The sequence below is a fragment of the Grus americana genome, chromosome 2 (assembly GCF_028858705.1).
Source record: "Grus americana isolate bGruAme1 chromosome 2, bGruAme1.mat, whole genome shotgun sequence".
Classification (NCBI taxonomy): Eukaryota; Metazoa; Chordata; class Aves; order Gruiformes; family Gruidae; genus Grus; species Grus americana.
In genome coordinates, this window is record NC_072853.1 from 61,800,839 (window position 1) to 61,820,016 (window position 19,178).

Here is a 19,178-nt window from a genome sequence, read left to right on the forward strand (position 1 = left end):
ATCATCCTGTGATATTACCTATTTGCAATACCTAACTTCAGTGGCTGGAGTAGGTACGGCACCAGTTTAATCACCTGGGAACTGAAGTAGAAATGACATATAACCTCAGATATGACCTAGCAGCTCAGGTGAACTGCAGGGAAATATTGCCAATAATAAGGTGTGTGTTTTCAGATAACAAGTTTACAGATTTTTTTTCCCAGTAATATTTCTTATGCAATAAACAGTACCTAATTAAGGTCTTTCATATCATGTTTTATCTCACCTCATGATATTTGTATAGCAGCATTTTATAATTGAATAACAGTAAAGATAAAAATGCAAGTATTTGGATTTTATTTATAGCTGTGAAAGCATGCTTTACAATTTGTCATTCAGTCCAAGAATTCAGTTATCTTAAAAGGGAACTAAATTTTTCAATGAGAAGTACCAGTTACGACTAAAAAGTCAGCATTTACAATCTACGTATAAACCTAATCTACATGCATTAAAGAGAAGAATTTTGCTGACAGTTTTTTATGGCTTGGTTCCACTGTAATATTTCATCTGTTTCAATATATGCATATAATCAAAACAAAGAAGTAACAGTGGTATCTCTGCTTTGCGATGTGGTAGCCGTCATTCTTCGAGATTGCTACTGTGACTGATGCATTTATGTACTATAATTCATAAACATAAATTTTAAAATTTATAAATAATATTTAATTTGTTATCCAGAAACACAAAGCATTCTATAGACTTGCCACAAAAGAATGGTGAACTGCTTTATAGATGCACATGAGGAAAGGAGAAATATGGCTTTGTCTTGGAAAGGTAATTCACCTTCTTCTAAAGAAGATTTCACATGTCTGTCAAGGAAAAGGTTGAAGGCAGTCCCTTGCAAGTAAGCAATAGCTATCAGGATGTATTAGGTAAAACTGACTCGCACAGTACCCTCATACCCTTGACCTTCCAAACACATTTGCAGATAATGTTGATGCTTCTGACAGCCGACACAAATCCTCACAGTTCTGTGGGAAGATATTTCAGTTCTGCATTGAAACTATATTTTCTGTAGTATTAAGTCGATCATTTTTGTGAGATACAAATTTTGAGTTATGTGGCAATACAATGCATGTTATAGCCTACACTTTGCAAAATATATCTGTGATCTTATAATGCGCACAGTAAGATAAGTTGCTTCTGGGGGGCAGTTGGCGAACGGTCTAATCTGGGTCTAATCAACAATGCCTGGCAGTGAAGAAGCAACAGCTTAAATTAAACTGCCAGAGCCAAACACTCTGAAAGGCAGTATCTGGATCCAAACTTTCAAGATCTAGATGTTCCTCTAATAGAAGGAGGCAAGTGGATTGAGGAGATGAAAACAAAGACTCTCACAAGAAACAGCTTCCTAGAACAATGCTTTTTGTTTGTTTGTTTGTTTCCCAAAAAAATCTGCTGGAAATGTGATGTGAGAATTCATAAAAATAGAACTTGTTGCTTTTACAGAAGTGTCCTGTTTTGAATATATATTGATGTTAAGCTGGATTTATGGAAATGCCAATATGTTTTCCTTTCTCCTTAGATGTTTGTAAAATTAGAAAGGTTAGTTTAGTGTTTGTTTACCATCATCTCATTCTACATTTCCAGAATGTACCCTTTCAATCTGATTGCAGGCACAATGACATAAAGTAATAAAATGCAGATTTTGTTAAATATGTAAAATGTTATGTCCTGACCATCCTCCTGGAAAAATTACAGGCTTTATATAGAGCTATGCATTCTGTCAGCATATACATTGTTCTCCAATACAGAAGGCAAAAAAGAAATTATGAGAGGGAAGGGAAGGAGACATGGGAGCACTGGACTAGATTTGCAGTGTCACCTTTGCACTGCCAGCTTTTTTGCACCGATTTCCCCAAATTTATCTGTAGCTGGAAGCAGATGTTGGGCATCTCGCTGTAAACCCTCCCTGGGGGAGGCTTGGCTTACCCACGTACTGATGCTCTGCCCTCCGCCCCTGAGTGCTGCCAGAATAAGGCAGCACGTCTTGCGGTCCTCTTTTATTATCTCCCTGGCATGAAGCCCTCTCCGTGGGAAGGTATGATTTATAGGCATGGCTCTGGTTCAACAGATCTCACGAATATCCAAGGAAGTGGCAAAGGCTGAAAGAGAGGAAGGGAAAGCAGGAGGGAAATTTCTTCATGCATGAGTAGAAAATGAATTTTGGAGGTAGGCTTGCTTTTAAATAAATTCATCTTATTCCTTTTAAAAGCCATTAAGTTTTTATTGCTGTCCAGAGATATACCTGTTCTCTCTGTGCTTCCGTCAAGGAGGCTGTATCTGCAGAAGTGTTAAGGGACAGAATGCTCTTACCTCAATATTTGCTTCTCACATACAAAGTTAAATGTCATCTGGATATTACTGGCAGAAATTTCTGTCTCTTACCACCAGAAGCTGAGGATATTATGAGACCAACACTGGGGATCTGTGTCCTGAGACAAACGCTGCAAAAAATCAGGAAAGGTTAAGGGAAACCTCTTTGCTTGCAGCGCTGTGGAGAAGTCCCCCCAAATTGTTTGTGTCCCTATGACGACAACCACATTTGGCTCTCAAAAATCCCCAAACTGGCTCTGTCATTTCAGCTGTCTGCCTGGGAACTCAGTCAGCTGATAGCCAGAATAACTCAGGAACAACCTATTCACGGATTATTCAGGATCCTGAACAAAGGATCTTACACAAAGGTTCTTGGGGACCTGGAATTGCATACCTGTCTCCCTTTCTTGTCCAGCAAATGTTTGTGTCACTTGAGATCTATGCCTAACCAGGCAAGGATTGTACCAATTAGGCATGGAAATATTTGTCTTGGATATAAATTTTCACTATTTAGAATGAGTCATCATCACTAGATGCTTCAGGGCTTGCCTGCAGTATTTTTCTATCATCTCTCCAAATTTCAGCACTTCATTGGAGAGACTGTCACAAAAGTATTTTCCAGATGTCCCCAAAAATAGGAATGAAAAAACTGTGTTTAATAGAGACAGTTCTAGATGACTGGAGTCACCCACTCCTAAAGACGATCAGATGTAGACTGACTGTGACAATGGATACTCTGTGCCTGGTGCCAAGCCTGCTCTCCAGAAAGTTTCCCTTAGTGAAGCCTGTCCTGTAATAAAAGACAGTCGGCCTAGTTGCATGATTTTTATTAGTTGTGGTTTCACACTGTGTGGACACCAACTTGAGGTGTTGTTTGTTTGACCAATGCGAGAGATTTTGTGATGTTAAGTTTGGGAAGTAGATAGGATGAGGCCGGGTGTGGAGGAGAGGCTGTTGTGGTGTCTCGGGAGGCTATGCCTTGGGGAGTTTGTGTCTTGGTAGACTGACAGATAGGGAGGTCTCAGATGCCCATCAATGGGATGCAACGGAGTCCTCAGAAAGGACTGGAAGGTTTTGAATTTTCATACAAACATTCCAACTAATGTCCAAATTGCTCTGAGACCAAAAGAAGGTGAACGGAACTGAAGAAATTCATTATTCAGACTAACTTGGCAGGCATAGTCATTCAGTACAACAGAGAAGGAAGTTTTGCGTTTGAAGATATTTTGTTACTGTTTTTTTCCTTCGCTCTTAGAAAAATACTCCAGAACCTTTAATAGTTCAGATTCACCTAAAGAACAGTAAAAAATATTTCAGATATTATATGTTTTTCTAAATTGCATTTTTTCTTTGAAGAAGGCCTACTTGAAATATACTGCCTCGAAAACTCACTACGCCTTTCTCTTTTTTGTTAACCCCACCTCCTATTCCCAAATTTGAAAATGGAAGATACAATCCTAATAGTGAAAACCCTTTCAGAAGTTTATAAATCAAAGCAAAGAAATAGGTGTGGAACTTTGTGCTAATAACTCATATTTCAAAACAAGCATATTGTCATAAAGCTGATCAGTAAGAAGGTATTGATTTAACTTCACCCATTTTTGAGCAAAATGTTAACAGTAACATTTTTTTTTTTCTGTTTTCCCAGAACTAGAGGCAGAGGAATGGTGCAAACATCTTTGCATGGAGTGTCTAGGAACCAGGCTCAATGATATAAGTCTCGGGGAACCAGATTTGCTTGCTGCTGGAGTCCAGAGAGAACAAAATGGTAAGTAACTTTGTAATTTCTCCTAGACCAGTTTTTAAGTGATGTCCCATGTTATCTTTGCTTGTGGTTGTTTTTGTTAGGGTTTTTACTATTACCTAGAAGCACCTCATTGTTAACTAAACATGTGGATGTGTATTTGAGTTTCAATCATATTTTTTCTGCAACAAAGATGATTAAATTTCATGCCATGTGTTCATGTGTTCATTGCGTTCACATTTTCCTGTCATGGGAAATGATGACTATAACCTTTCTAGTTCTGGAAACAATGACCTCTGTGCAGAGAAATAAGATGGCAGCTGTTGTTCCACAGCCTTTAAAAGACAGTGATGAAGGTATCAACACCACTTTGGAGTGTGAAACACAAATTTGCTTTAAACTTATACCTGTCTTGAATAATAGAGTCAAGGTCATCTAAAGTTTGTTAAATACAGGTGAAAAGGGCAATGACAGATGCTAGTCAGCACTAAGCCTGAACTTGTAAGTCTTCATGTAAAGGCTATTTGGATCAGAACTTTAGATTAGACATGTCCACAGGAAGGATGCTGTGATTATCCTGTCATTTAATTCCTATTAATGAACATGAGGGCAACACAAAATGTGCTCGTTTATTCCTCCCTAAATTACGGCACTCAATGGTTATTACTGTCTTGATGCTTTTATAAAATCCAATAGCTTTTAACAAAGTAGTAAAACAAACTGCCTCGATGGTCATAAAATATCAAGCCAACTATCACTATAAACAAAATTACGTAATTAAATTATAGAATGAATAGCAGTGTATCGATTGTATTCTATTAATTTCATAGGACATCTCTGAACCTAATAACATAAACCATCCCGAAATCTTTAAGAAATTTTGTTCAAAAATCAGACATTGTTCAAGTGCGATTTAAAAGAAGTTCAAATATTTGTGAAGTTGTTTGCCTGCTATGAGACACAGGATTTAATTTGTAGTCTCAGATTACTTAACAAATAGAGAAGGGAGAACTACTGATATTGTAGGAAAGTGATAATGATCAGACACCACACAAAACATCTTATCTGCCATATGCTCATAGGCTATAGGTATAAAACTTATATGCATGCTATTGAAGAGAGAACTATGTGAGCAGGTGGAGTTCCTTCACAAACGCGAAGGGACATCAATCTTGTCAAAAGCCTGTGATGTGAGCAGCAAAATAGCTTGAAATTCCTGAAGCTCTTTCTGCAGTGAATCCATGTACTGTCCAGCAGCTGTCGGACATAGATGGCAAATGCTACATTTCATCTCATTTTTGAAAGAGATAGTTATACACATGACCTCCGGAAGACATAGATTAGTTCTGTTGTCTGAACAAGTCTGGATTCAATTGCTTTAGTCTAGAAATTAACTGCAGTGCTACCAACCAGCATATATGAACATAATTAGCATCTTTATTGTTCTAAGTAAATAAATGAAAGGAGACAAAGAGGCAAAGCATGTATTTGTTGTACAAATCACATGAATGAGAGTGCATCGAGGGTATTATTAGCCATGTTCTTTTAAACCAAGTGGCTGAATACATATAATCCAATATTTGACAAGCATGCTCTGCTAAATCATTAGTTACAGTATCTCAGACAAGTAATTCCGATACCTATTCACTTCCTTCCCTCAACCCCTTGATGCACAACTCTGCATTTTAATAAGTATGTTTGAAATTCAAAGCTGTCTCCTTAATTGTCTTGTTCAGAAGCAAAGCAAATTCTGGTTTGGGGGTGTCTTAATCAACTTGGAAGGAGGGGAGAGTCTTGGTATGAAATCTAGCATTTGTTCATTTAGCTGTGCTGTAAGAACCTGCAGTTGCACTCAAATTTCTTTAGCCGGTTTCTTTAGTACAGTGAGTTGAGTGGAACTGTAACTTCGGTTTATACTAGCTATCTTATTCTGCAAACTTGGCAGTGTCATTCCCCACATGACGGTTTTATGGAAAAGGTGACTAACTGGGGGGTGGAATCATTGAGCTCTGATAAAAAATTCAAATTTTAAATTTATTTTCTTGCACGTTTTCCCCATATTGTAGCTTTTGAAGGCATGTTATCAAAAATTGTAGTTCAAAAGATACCTCTACTGAGCTTTTGCTGACCTGAACCCCAAAGGTCAAAGTTAATTTTCCAATTTGAAATTCATGAAAAGTGACTATATGTGTGAAATGTCTACATTCTTGCTCATTGTGAAAATGGCAGCCGTGTCACTCTCAGGGTCATTTTATTATTTTTGTGTTAGATAAAATCTGTACACTGGTATAGTACCTTTGGATGTCATTAAAGCCTCAGCATCTAGTTTCATGCAGGTCCTGTTGCCTGAACCGTACGCGGGCTTTCTTTCAGGTCACTGAACAAAAGATGTCTCTTAGTATAAGAGCAAGACCACAGACTGTATTGTCGCTAAGACTACAGTGCCAGTGGTTTTGCAGGGTTAGATATATATTTTTTTCTTTACATCTTAAGGGCCAAAAGCAATTGAATAATGGTGTTATACTGTTGCTATCTCTACGATATGACAGGGTGTTAATACCATTAATCCCAAAAGAACAGGTGTTTTAACCATTAATCCCGTCTCATTCCACTGTCTATTTTCAAATGGTTACTTTGCCCTAGAGATTTTCTGAAAAGTTTAAACTTTGATAAGGACACTCCCTTGATCGTAAAAGAACTAACCTTAATAAGTTGGTTTTTTCATGAGCTGCTTTACATTTTCCTAGCAATAATATTTTTAATATGCTGTGTACATCATCCATCCAACTACTTGCCCATTCCATTCCTTAGAGGGCATTTGCATGGTGTATGTCAGGTACTTGTAAGGATATTCACTGAAGGGATCAAGTAAACTTGCTGTCTCTGGAAAAAAAACAGTTAAGTTTTCTGTTGTGCAGGTTTCTGGTTTAGTCCCTGTATATTACCACTATAGCCAGTACCTTCAGTTTGCAACATTTGTAATAATTTTCTTAATTGTTATTGTCTACTCTCTGGGACTAACTCATTGTTACGTGCTACTTATATCTTTTTATACCCACATTTCAGAAAATACTTGGCGAGAAAAACGTGTGTTTTCTATGATTTGTCTAACATCTCCTTTAGTCTGTTTATCCTTCCACTCTCACTCTTGCGGTTCTCCTGAGATGAGCTTTCAGTTTCGGAAGGGAAGACACTTGATTCTCTGTGACACGAATGCAACAATATGGGTTGCAAAACAGTTTGTTCCAAAGGCTGGCAAAATTTGTGTTTGGTGTGCAGACATCATGGCTGAAAGGCCATACGTCCGTCAGGTATTTCTGTCGTATGAGGATAAAAATTTACGGTAGTGCAGCGATCTGAAAGAGCTGTTCTTTTACAGTTCTGAGTTGCTCAGTAAGTGCTAGTGAGCTCTGTTTTATTGCGGTTGCACTGTTGCTTGGACCTCCAGCACCAAGCAATTCTGCAGTGGTGATGACAGCTAGAAGAGCCAAACTACAGATCTGCACTGCTCATAGCAGAGGCCTCTGGCTGTTGAGTCTTGCAGGAAGAACAGAGAAGACATCTAAGCAATTTGTGTATTCAGTATTATTTCAGTAACAGAAAGCTTCTCACTGAATTTCCGCTCTATTATTACTTCCAAGAAGTATTACTACAAGTGTTACTGTGTAAACTCTGCTGCAGAAAATGACCCTTAGGTGGTTTTCTTTCTGTATTTAAGGCTCACAACTAATGGCTGCTTAGTTTGCAATGATACGCAGATTCCAACAGAAGTGAGATTTGAAATGAAGCTTCTGTTACTCTCCAACCATTTTGCCTTCTCCTTCCTGCAAATCTAAGTGATTTGTTGGTATTCCTCAGCCCTGTTTCTGTTTAAATTTCTTTTCACACCGCAGTCTCTTACTGTTTATGAATGTCCATTTAGATTATTTGATAAAGAATTAAAATATAGTATTAAATCAAATGCAGTAAAGACTACATGATCCTATTCAGATAACAAATTTAGTGTAATGGCAGTGGAGCTGTATATACAATGATAAGAAAATAATAATACAGAGTTATAACTGCAGGAAAGAAAATCTGGACTCAGTTGGATCTGATAACACCGTTGACAAGTAGTCTTCTAAGCAATATCATGTGATACTTACACACACATTTCATACCTGTTAGGTTTCTCAAGCTGCTAGGGAAAGAAATCGTGAATGTAGAGTGCTGTATTCATTTGGAAGAATGGGAAAATTCCCTTCCAGCCCTCAATGCATCCAGAATCATTTGTAGTACACCCCAAAAAATAACAACAAAAAGAATTTTTTTTTTTTTTTTTATATTTTTACCTACCTAGTTGTCATCATATCTAGAATTTGTCCGTGCTCATATTTGTTGGTTTGGGTTTTTTTTTTTAAAATATCACTCTTTCCAATGTGTCACTATGTTTTCATTCTTTATAAAAGGAAGTCATTAGAAAGAAGTCATGCAAATGGACAGTATACAATGACCGATTATGTTTACTGTGAAAAAGAAACCAGAATATTCAAGTCACTATTGGTTAAAAATGTGTTATGTGTAGACAGTGCTACTAAATTCATGCTTTAAGAGCAGGTGCTTCTCTTTGGTGAAGACTCTTTGACTATCTATTTTGAATACTAAACAACAACACTAAAGTAACTGAAAATGTGTACTAAATCATATTATATTAAATTTTACTTGTAAACCTGATGTAAACAGTGAAGAAAATAGGCAAATGCAAAAATGCAAATTTTTAACCTGAAGAAAAGACCAGTTCCATCTTTTACAGTTGTAGCTCATTTATTGTTAGCTGTCATGTCAATATAATGCTTTTTTGTTATGTGTTAAGCTGCTGCTTTGGTTTTGTTGTTCAGGTTTTTCCATGCATTATAAAGCTAATTTTGATTTTAGAAGTCTGGAAAACTTTGAAAGATAATTGATTTTCTTTTTACTCCCTGTAAATATAAATATTAAAATATATTTTAATATAAATACAAATATAAAAATACTCCCTGTATTTTTTTTACTCCAATAAATAAATATTATTTACTAATATCTCAGAAAATCACTTTTTCCTCTTTTCTGTAACATTTGTTTTACCTTCCTTTTTATTTAAAAAGACTCCATAGTACAGCAGTCTTGCTTCCTGGGTTTTAATTGCAAGAAACTCATTATTTTCTGTTAGTAAAAATGCAGCTTTTCAGAGTGAACAACATCCTTGAATCCTCAGAAGAGGATTATGAGTTATTTCTTTACGCTACATATTGAGATTACAGACTACAGCCAAAGTACGGAGACTTTGTAATTATGTTCACAGAGCTGACTTGTTTTAGGGTATTTTCTAGGGTCTGTTTATGATTTACTACATAAAAGCATTTTGCATGTTTTTTTGTTCATCTTCTGTTATCCTTAATCCATTTTTATACTTTGTGGGTTTTTTAAAAAATAAACCAAGCATAGCCAGATTTATTCAGAAAAGGAAGGTGTTTACAGTTTTGATAGCTGGTTAATCCATGAATTTTCAGATTCTTCTCTATGTTACTACTTATCAGTGAAATGATTTAAAATAATTTATTTATGGTTGCCGTTATATTTTCATTGAGAAGTTAATAAACGTTTCCGTATTCCGTACATTTTTAATGGCAGTGAAGCAGAATAATTATAAGCAAAGGGATAAAATTAATTCTGAAGTCCTTGTTCCTCACTGTGTAAAGCAGGAGACAATCATTCTAATAGCCCTGACGTATGAACAAAGTGCTGTGACTTGAAGACTTAGAGCTCTCTTTCCACCGGAAAATTAACTAAAGAAGGTCAGCAGAAGAAGTCTCGTAGATGGAGGAGGAGTTTCTTCCAGAGAGAAGCTGAATGTTTGCTTTTAAAGCCTCTTCTCATATAGATCCCACCAACCTGACTGCCTCCTTCCATAAGTAGTTTTTCCCTCGCATTAAAGCTGAAATCAAACAAAGCATCTGGATTGCAAGACTGCAATGTTATCTGGTCAGGTTTCCAACTGGGATGATTTAGGCAAAGGAATCCAGTGATAAAATGGTTAGTCACAGTCGTTTTGCTTCCCTCGTACAGCTGGACTTTCAGCTGGAAGACTGAGAGCACTTCGGAGTTGCTGCCAAGTCTCCGTCTCAGTCAATATGCTCGTTTTAACAAAGACTCTTATGCTCCTGTGCTCTGGAAAATGTATTAAAGGTCGTATTCTTGCCAAAGCCCAAATGCTAAACACCTTTACACACACAAAATGTATGATGAAGCGCTGCTTTGCTTATTCAAGGAGATAGGAAAGAGCAGTTACGTTGGAAAGAGTGCAATAAGTGTAGCAATATATCAGCATTTTTTTTCTCATCCTGGCTTCCCCACTCCCCGAATTTTGCTCTCACCAATTTTAGAGGAGGGGGGAGGATAGTGGTGCTGAATGCTGAGGAATTGCACCTGCTCAGTCTCAGCCTTGTCTTCTCCAATAGGACAGCATCTAGTTGTTTGGTTTCTTCCATCTCCCTGTTTTCATTAACTTCTATTTATTTAATCTTACTACCCAATGAACTGTTATTATCTCAGCCCACTCATATGCAGATGGTGACTGACCCACAGAGAAGCTAAATATCCTATTCGATATGGTTCAGAAGATCTGGTGACAAAATTCAGCTGGGATTCCCAGATCTAGCCTATGAATGTTTGTTATTCCCTGGATGAGTTTAAAGGCAAAATTTGCCTCTAAAAACTAAATTATTATATTACCATTACCTAGACACCTGTTCAAATATTTTCTGAAATGGAAAAATTGGACCCTGCATTTTAATTGCTAAAATAATTTAATAGTATCCACGTCTCTCTATGTCTTCACTTTCCCACTACTCGAAAGTATTAGTTTTTGTTTCAAAAGCAGACATATCCATCTTAAATATTCTCCAGCACATATGTTTGGACACTTGGTTTTCTTGCCAATTTGAGTAAGTTCCAAGGGTGCTACGTTTCGCCCTGCAGCTGATGTTCAGTTTAATCAGACATACTTTCTTTAATCCATGACACCTCACCTTAGACACTGACCTCCCATGCAAAGTCAGCAAATGCCCCCTGACGGTTGGAGGATACCGTATGTCCTGAATACCCTTCACGCAATAATAGCCTCAAACGTTTCAGAGGCGTTGAGCATTTCATGAGTATCCTGGTAACTTCTAAAACAAGTTGAAATATTCTGTGCCTTCAACACAACAGTTTAATGTTTACTTCAGAAAATAATTGCACCTTTCCTTTTTTTCTGCTCTCTGAGGTGCTCTGTCAGTGAAGGCAGGGAAAGATTTCCATTCTCGTATAGCGGCCCCATTCCCCTGTAGACACATTGTGTGATTTCATGTAATGTAAAGGGAGTCCGAGGGAACCAGCTGGTACGCCGGTCATCTGTGTCATTCTTTCAAACAGAGGAGGTAACAGGCAGTAACAGCATGGCAATGCAGCACTGGAGTCTAATATAAGATAAAAGCATACCTGCATAGCTCCTAGGCATTTTTGCATGACCATCACGATGAAATATGGATATTGAAAAAGGGGGTGTATATATATTTATATATATAAATATATATAATTCCATTGGAAAGTATAATTTATCTTGTTCTCCACCATTCCCTTCCCAATGCAGTCAATGACCCATACTCCCATGTATGTCTTTCCATTTACAGGCGTTGGGTTAGACCTGTGCCCAACGCGCTCCTCTGAGGGTTAGGGGGAATTCTCTGCAGTGATCTCAGCAGCACCTGCTAATGTATTTGTGCTGTATGTCAGAAGACTTTTACAAACCATTAGGAATTTCACACTTGGGATCTTAGTCATAAAATGAAACTTTTAGGGCTAACACCCATTAGTGTGATTAATGAGAACTAGAGCCTGGGAGAAGAGATTGAATGGCTATGAGACTGAATGAATCAATTGGGGAGTCATTAATAGGACAAAATTAAATTGACTGAAACAGAATAACATTGGGGATGACAAGTTTACTTATAGCTATGCAGGATGGCAATTCTTAGTGCTCGCCCAGCAGTTCCCTGCTTCCATTAATTCCTCAGCCAAACTTTTGCTACTTTATTGACACACACACACTCTTACACACACACTTCTAACATATTTTATATTAACTCACTTATCTGCAATATTTTCACTGATTTTTCAGAAAAATATATATATCATGTTTAAAAAGTGGAGACATAACGTCTGTGATATTGAATGTCAAACACAATGGGAAGTGGCATCTCTGCCATCTCATTCCTCTTCTGATTACGTTAAATTCCTTCCTAAATTTTATAAGGACACCATGAGAAAATTCAGTGCAAAGGGTGGATTAAAAATGTTCCACACCAAACTGTCATTCATTTATTAAGTGATTGGAGACAGTTTTCCTATCATGTGTCCCTATAAAGTACATTTTCCCAGTACTGTTTATTCAATGAGCATTGCTTATGCTCATACTTTAAATCATTCTTTTTTGTCAACATCCTTCAGTGCAGCGGCATTGACGTTTCGCATTTCTATCCTATTTCAAAAATGAAAGGAAATTGTGAGATGAAGTTGAGAATCAGCTGCAATCTCCCATATTATGCTGTTAAGCCCTAAGATTTCAGTGCCTTTAGAGTTAAAATATAGGCTAGCACTTCCAACTGTACAACCTGAAATTTAACTGAGTTTATTCTTTGTAGAAGCAACTCATTGAAAGATTAGTTATTCTTCAAAGAAAATTGCATTTTTATTTAAAAATCTCATGCTATTACCATGGTTTACTTCCTTCTGTATGACTTAATGTTTTTTTGTATCATCTTTTTTCCTTTTTTCCCTTTTATTTTTTTAAGGATAGTTTTTGTGTTGTTTATTAAATCACATGCAATTCAGGCACTTCAGAAAATTGTTAATGCCCTTGACCTCCTACTGCAATGATGTGCACTCTGTAGTGGAAGTGCAGATGACAGCAACTGATGTCATGACCATAATAATATATCATGTTGAATCAGATTTTTCAAGAAAGCAACAAATGATTAAAAATGTTATTAATTTGACAAATGATAATATGTTTGTCAAATAAATAGAAATCTAACACAAAGAACGTAATTATTAACAAGCTTCAAGAAGTAAACCTGGGTTTGCAATTTCAAGGACACTTTTTCTAAGGGCACATGGTTGTACATACATGTTTTGCCAAGATACCTATAGTTCTATTCTTTGAGACAGGATCCTCTGTCAGAGTTCAAGTCATTGTGAATTTTGATTTGCAAAGAGTCATGGACCTTAATGGGAGGATAAAAGACTTCAGTTAAGTTTCTGGGGACATATGTCAAAGAGGACTATACAGATCATCTGTGAAAGATGTTTCGGTCTGCTGCATTATTTATAATGAAAATGAAATGAAGATTCTCCTCTTACTCCTCTCGTGTACACTAGCAAGGCTTCTTCAACATCAGTGGATCCTTACCTCTGCTCAAGGCTAGACATTTGGCCTTGATTTCTGAACCATCAATAACTAAAGACTTTATTTTATTTATATATTTTTCTCGTTATAAAATCTTGCTTTAACTGGCGATGCCTTATTCTGTGTTTTGTGTTTTGTTTTGTTTTTTTTCCAGAACGATTCAATGTATATCTTATGCCTACACCAAATTTAGATATCTATGGGGAATGTACAATGCAGATCACACATGAAAACATCTATCTCTGGGACATCCACAATGCCAAGGTCAAGCTGGTCATGTGGCCTCTGAGCTCTTTGAGGAGATACGGACGTGACTCAACATGGTTCACATTTGAGTCTGGAAGGTAAGATCTAAGGAGATGCAGCAAGAAGAAAAAATAAGCAGTGATTTTTGAGAAGCAATCTGATAAGTTAGATTAGCCTTTCATTATAAAGAAAGATGGAATACATGGCTTCTCCATAGACTTCTGTTGTTGAATATTACTTTTCAATATATTCAACCTAGTATTGGAAATAAACATTAATATACATTATATTTAAAATGAGCTTAAGCTTCCTCTAACTTTTATTTAACTGCAGTTGAATTGCCATTCTTAAGGTTTATGAGTCTCACTGTGCTTAAACGGTAGTGTGGTATAATTTGAGTACTTTTGATATAGAAGAAATTAATTCTGGATCATGGACAAGGCCCATCGCACAGTATGAATGGTATAACTTCTGTTACGGTAGATATTACTCTTTTTGGATGTTCCTGATGACTGATTACCACCCTAGAGTATAACTGCAAGCAGGAACACAGAGAACATTGTGAATCCATAAAAAGGCTAGCTCTTTTTTTGCCTGTAGTTTTAATCATCATTGCCATTTCCATCCTCAGATCAGTTTTAAATGTCCGTGGAGCTCTGTTTTGCCTCCCTTTCATATCTTTTTAATGCATTTCATATCTTGCCATTAGGTCCACTTCATTTCTGCATTTCTGCGCAAAAATAATTCTGCATTTATCTCTGTCTTTGGTGATGTTTCTTCTTGTATTTTATGGTTCTAGACTTTTCTACGTTTGTCATACTCCCTTATGCAGAGCCTGAATTTTCTGAAGCAATCTGTGAAATTACAGGCGTGTCTACACTCTCGGGTTAGCAGCCCTGCCTTGTTAAAAATCTTTACACGCGTTTTGATATGTAGTTACATATTCAATATCATTATAAATGTTCAGAAAAGTAGTTAGTCATCACAAACAAAAACATGGATCAAGTGGACCCTGCAGTCTAAGGAGGTAATGACCAAAATTCCTCTGCAGTTTCTTGCAGATGGGAGTTAGCACTTAACTCATAACTTTGTATATGCAGGCTGATGTCACCAGAGCATTTTAGCGCTCTGCTACTTTGTGGTGATGACTTCACCATTAAAAATCATGAAGACATCATTACTTTTTTTTATTTAATATTGTTTTACTAAAATTAGCAAAGACCGACCCATATTTCAATTTAATTTCAATTAATAAGCTGTGGGGCTTATTCAAATATACAGTTTTAGCAAGAATAATTTGGTAAATCGTTCCTTCCCCTAGGCCTCAACACCAGAAAGCAAATTAAATGCCAAAACCAGTGCCTGAAACCCACCATATTATTCTGGGGAAAACCAACCAAGCAAGCAAAGAAACAAAACCCCTAAGATTTAGTTTTATCTCATTCTTTGTGAACATCTCTACTCATCTGACTCTTTGGCTAAATTTGTATTTGCAAGTATGCATTTTATTAAAGAGGAAGGGCTTATTTTTGCATTAAAAGGTAACGACTGAAGACGTACTAATGTTTTCTTATCCAGAGTAGTATATCTGTCTGTGAGTAGACCCACTTCTTTTAATTGATTCCGAGGGAAACCTTAATTGATTCTGAGGGAAATCTTTGGAAATGGGAATCATCGTTAATTAAAATTAATTCAGATTAATCACTTAAAATTGATTTCTTATACATGTCTCAAAATGTATGTGTGTCATTCTCTACAGTGTTTTAATTATGAAAAAAGTCATTCTATGTCATAGTGAATTTTTTTTTAACTAGAGAGTTGCTTTCTGTATTGCTATTTTTATCTACGGCACATCAGCAGTAACAAACTATGTACAGTGATTGTATATATTCAAGTAAAATGTGAGTTTTATCTCTCTGCTTTCTCAGGCCTCCTAGAGTATTTTAGTTCCATACTAGCATCTCAATATCATTTTCCCCTACAATCCATGGACCATGCAACCTAATGAAAAGTGAATTGTTTTCCTGTGTTTTATTATTATGAGATACCTCTGCCTTTATCTGTCATGCTTTATTGTCTTTGATCTGATTCCTCCCTTTTGCTTGCTTGGGAGTGCTTTATCCATCTGATTTGGATATGCATAAAGACTAGATTTAGACTGGCACGAAAACGTAGAGGTAAAAAATAGGACTTGAGAAAAGTCAGTATCTTCAATAACATCTGAAGACTATATAGGGCAACACTAATGCTTATTTTAAAATCTTTTGATTTGTTTGGGGGTTTTTGTTGTTTTATTTTTTATTTAATCAGCATCTTTCTCATCTTTCTGAATATTTTTTCTTTGTCCCTTGATCTGCTAGTACCTTAATACAGTAAATTCCTGATCCATGCTGTCTTATCAGAAGTGAAGCACTCATCCATGTTTTATGAGGATGTAGGCAGTAAAAGTGTTGTTGCTTTAATTTTTCCCTAAGGCTTAAATATTAAATGTAGACAATTGCTTTAAAGAAAATATTCTTAAATAGGTTCTTACTTTTTACTGAGTTTTAGCACCTATGCAGTATATGTGTATGTGGTTTGCATGAACATTAAGAGCTCAGTTTTATATATTTATTATCCATCCTCAGTTTTAGTATTATTTTGTTTCAGAAAATAAATCCCTTCCATTAAAATAAATGGACATATTCTTAAAGAGATACTATGATAAATAAATGGTTCAAAATTAAGCTTTCAGACAATTACATTTATCTTTTGAAAATATATTGCTTTGCATTTAAATGGAATATGGACTCAGATGTATAAAACTAAACTGTTCACTTATCTAATGATATGTAATAACTACAGGATTGGGAGGATGTCTAAAATATGGGAGGAATGAACACAGATTCTTTTAAACTGCCAGATTTTTCTGTTTAGTTTTGCAGTGAATTCGAGTTTGTAAATAAGTATCTTTGCACTACCTATGAAGTTAGACCCATCCTTATTTTTCATTATTTAGTGAACCAGTGAAAGTAAATATTTCTTGTACAATGATTTACTTAATTTGTGTTCTTCCCTATCCAAACTCTGCTGAGATTTGAGGGTAGCACAGTTTTGTGTGGCTTAGTTTGATGCTCAATGGAGAGATTCTCATTATTTAAAGTACCTGATTAGGGCTAATCCCATGCAATCTATCCATTGATCAGAAAATAGTAATTCACAACTCCCTTAGGCACTGGAGTGGCTTTGTACTGATTAATACTGTGCATCTAACACAGTGAATGGATCCCACAGTAATTCCGAGCACCTGAGGGAGGAGCCTAGCATTTACTTTTCCAAGAGCTAGGTTTTCCACCTGACCAGCTTCGAATTGGCTTGGGGAGTTTTAATGCTGAATCATCAATGAGTCAATAGGATTTCCTTAATTTATGGACACGTATAATGTATTCAGATACCTCATTCTCGTTATTTTGGGTATTGAATGTGTTTGAGCCACTGTGCCTAAGAATGCAGTTGATCTGCATGAGTGCAATTATTTCTTTTCAAACTTTTGGAACTGCTGCTCCAAGTAAGTGGGCATTAGACCCCAACTCCCTCGGACTTTAAGCCACTGAAGCGGGAAGTGTGCTCCTTATGGAACTGCTCGCCTAACGGTCCAGGTGAAGGTACAGTAATTTTGCACTGGATTGCTTTAATTACATGCAATTCAAGAGACGTGCCAGAAAAGTAGTAAAACAGGTACGGATGAAATATTTCATAGCCCAGATGAGGTGTGAAGACACTCTTTTCACACTCCTGCCAAAGTTACGGCATTCATTTTGCTGATGTTGTAAACCAAACAATCCATAACAAAGGCCATAGGCAATGTTGAAAATTCACCCTCTGGAAACTGCAAAAGGCAGTTGTCCAAACTTTCCTTTTAGCCAAACAAGCTGGCTGAGGCACCTTTTTAGGAGCATAAGAGGAGACTCCTAATAATTCAGAATTGTTTTTTATCTCTTGGGGTGAGGCACTGAGAAAAGTAAATGCACGCAGACTCTTTGTTCCTTTAGAAACATTCTTTCTTTTGCTTTGCTGCAATTCTGCCATTTACATTAAACGATGTTTTCTGCATATGGAAGCTGTCTGGTCAAGTTGAAGCTGAAGAAGTCAAGTGAAACACGGGGAGAAAATACAGTGAGGGGATGGGCTGTGGAAGCCCCTGCCAAACTTTGTCAACTACTGTAAGTTTCCAGCCGAGAAGAGAGGTAGAGGCAGTAGGTATGTTCTTGGACTTTTGAGAACAGAAGGAGCCACAAATCCATGACACGCTCTTTTTTTTGAAATATATTTTCTTCTATTTTGCAGGCAAGACATTGAAATTTAAATTAATTCAAGTATTTCCAACTTTATTCACACTGTGCATACAGAGAGACTCATTGAACCACACTAAACTATTCCTTCTTTATTTGTCTTTGATTTTATTTTTTTCTTCATCAGATAAAATCTAATAAAACGTGATATTCTCTGTCACTTCTAAGATCGGGAATCTGTTTCTCTGGTTGAGAAAAATATTAAGCTCCAGCATTGCAGAGTGGTGACATGAGAATTTCTCAGATTATTTTTTTTTTTCCCTTTATGCGACCCAAGACTGACATACTCATTTTCTCAGTGGTAGATACACAGATGCTAGGGTTATCTGAAGCAGAAAATTCAGTGTTTGCTTCAGGCATTACATCTGACTGAAATGTTTCATTTGTCTGTCAGTCCTCTGTGGCAATTTTTGGTGTTAATGTGAAATGTATTAGTCAATTAACCCTTAAAGTTAAGTTACAGGAAACATCATCTTTTATGTGGGGAGAGGCCCCTTACATACGTGCCTCATGAAACAGTTGTTCTGGGACTTCATACGCTGATGTACATACCAACTCTGATCTATACCTCCCTGAAGAGGAGCATCCAATTCCCAGTTGCGGGTGGATTATCTAAATTGTGGATTAAGTTTATCATATGTTTATCACAGAATTACAAGTCATCTATTATAAATCATTGTAAATGATCATTATAAATCATAAGGTCATCATTATAAATCGTAAGCCTGTCATAGAATTGGTAAGTCAGTTTGGGTTCAGCAGCAGTATGAGCACTCATGTGCAGCTGCAATAAATAGATTTATCATTTCACATAAACCTTAGCTCGGAGCTCTCAGTAACCTACGCTTAATAGTTCAGGTTTTTAGGATCTTTTTCTTCTTTTACACCTTCATAATATTTTCAAGAAGCCTAATTACCCATGATGTGAATTTTCTGTGGTTTTATCTGTTTTCTCACTGTCTCTTCCCTTCTTTCTCGTATTCTTTCCCCAAGTGGTATGTATTGCTAAAGTGGTATGTATTGCTAAAATCCGAAAATA

General features: G+C 36.5%; 1 protein-coding gene across 1 annotated transcript in view; it reads left to right on the top strand.

The window, feature by feature from the left end:
• DOK6 (docking protein 6) overlaps nt 1-19,178 on the top strand; it is a 266,352-nt gene that overhangs the window by 147,521 nt on the left and 99,653 nt on the right. Inside the window, exons 4-5 of the mRNA XM_054817397.1 lie at nt 4,004-4,123; nt 13,717-13,906. Coding sequence (XP_054673372.1) covers nt 4,004-4,123; nt 13,717-13,906 — 310 coding nt within the window. The remainder of the gene's footprint in view (nt 1-4,003; nt 4,124-13,716; nt 13,907-19,178) is intronic.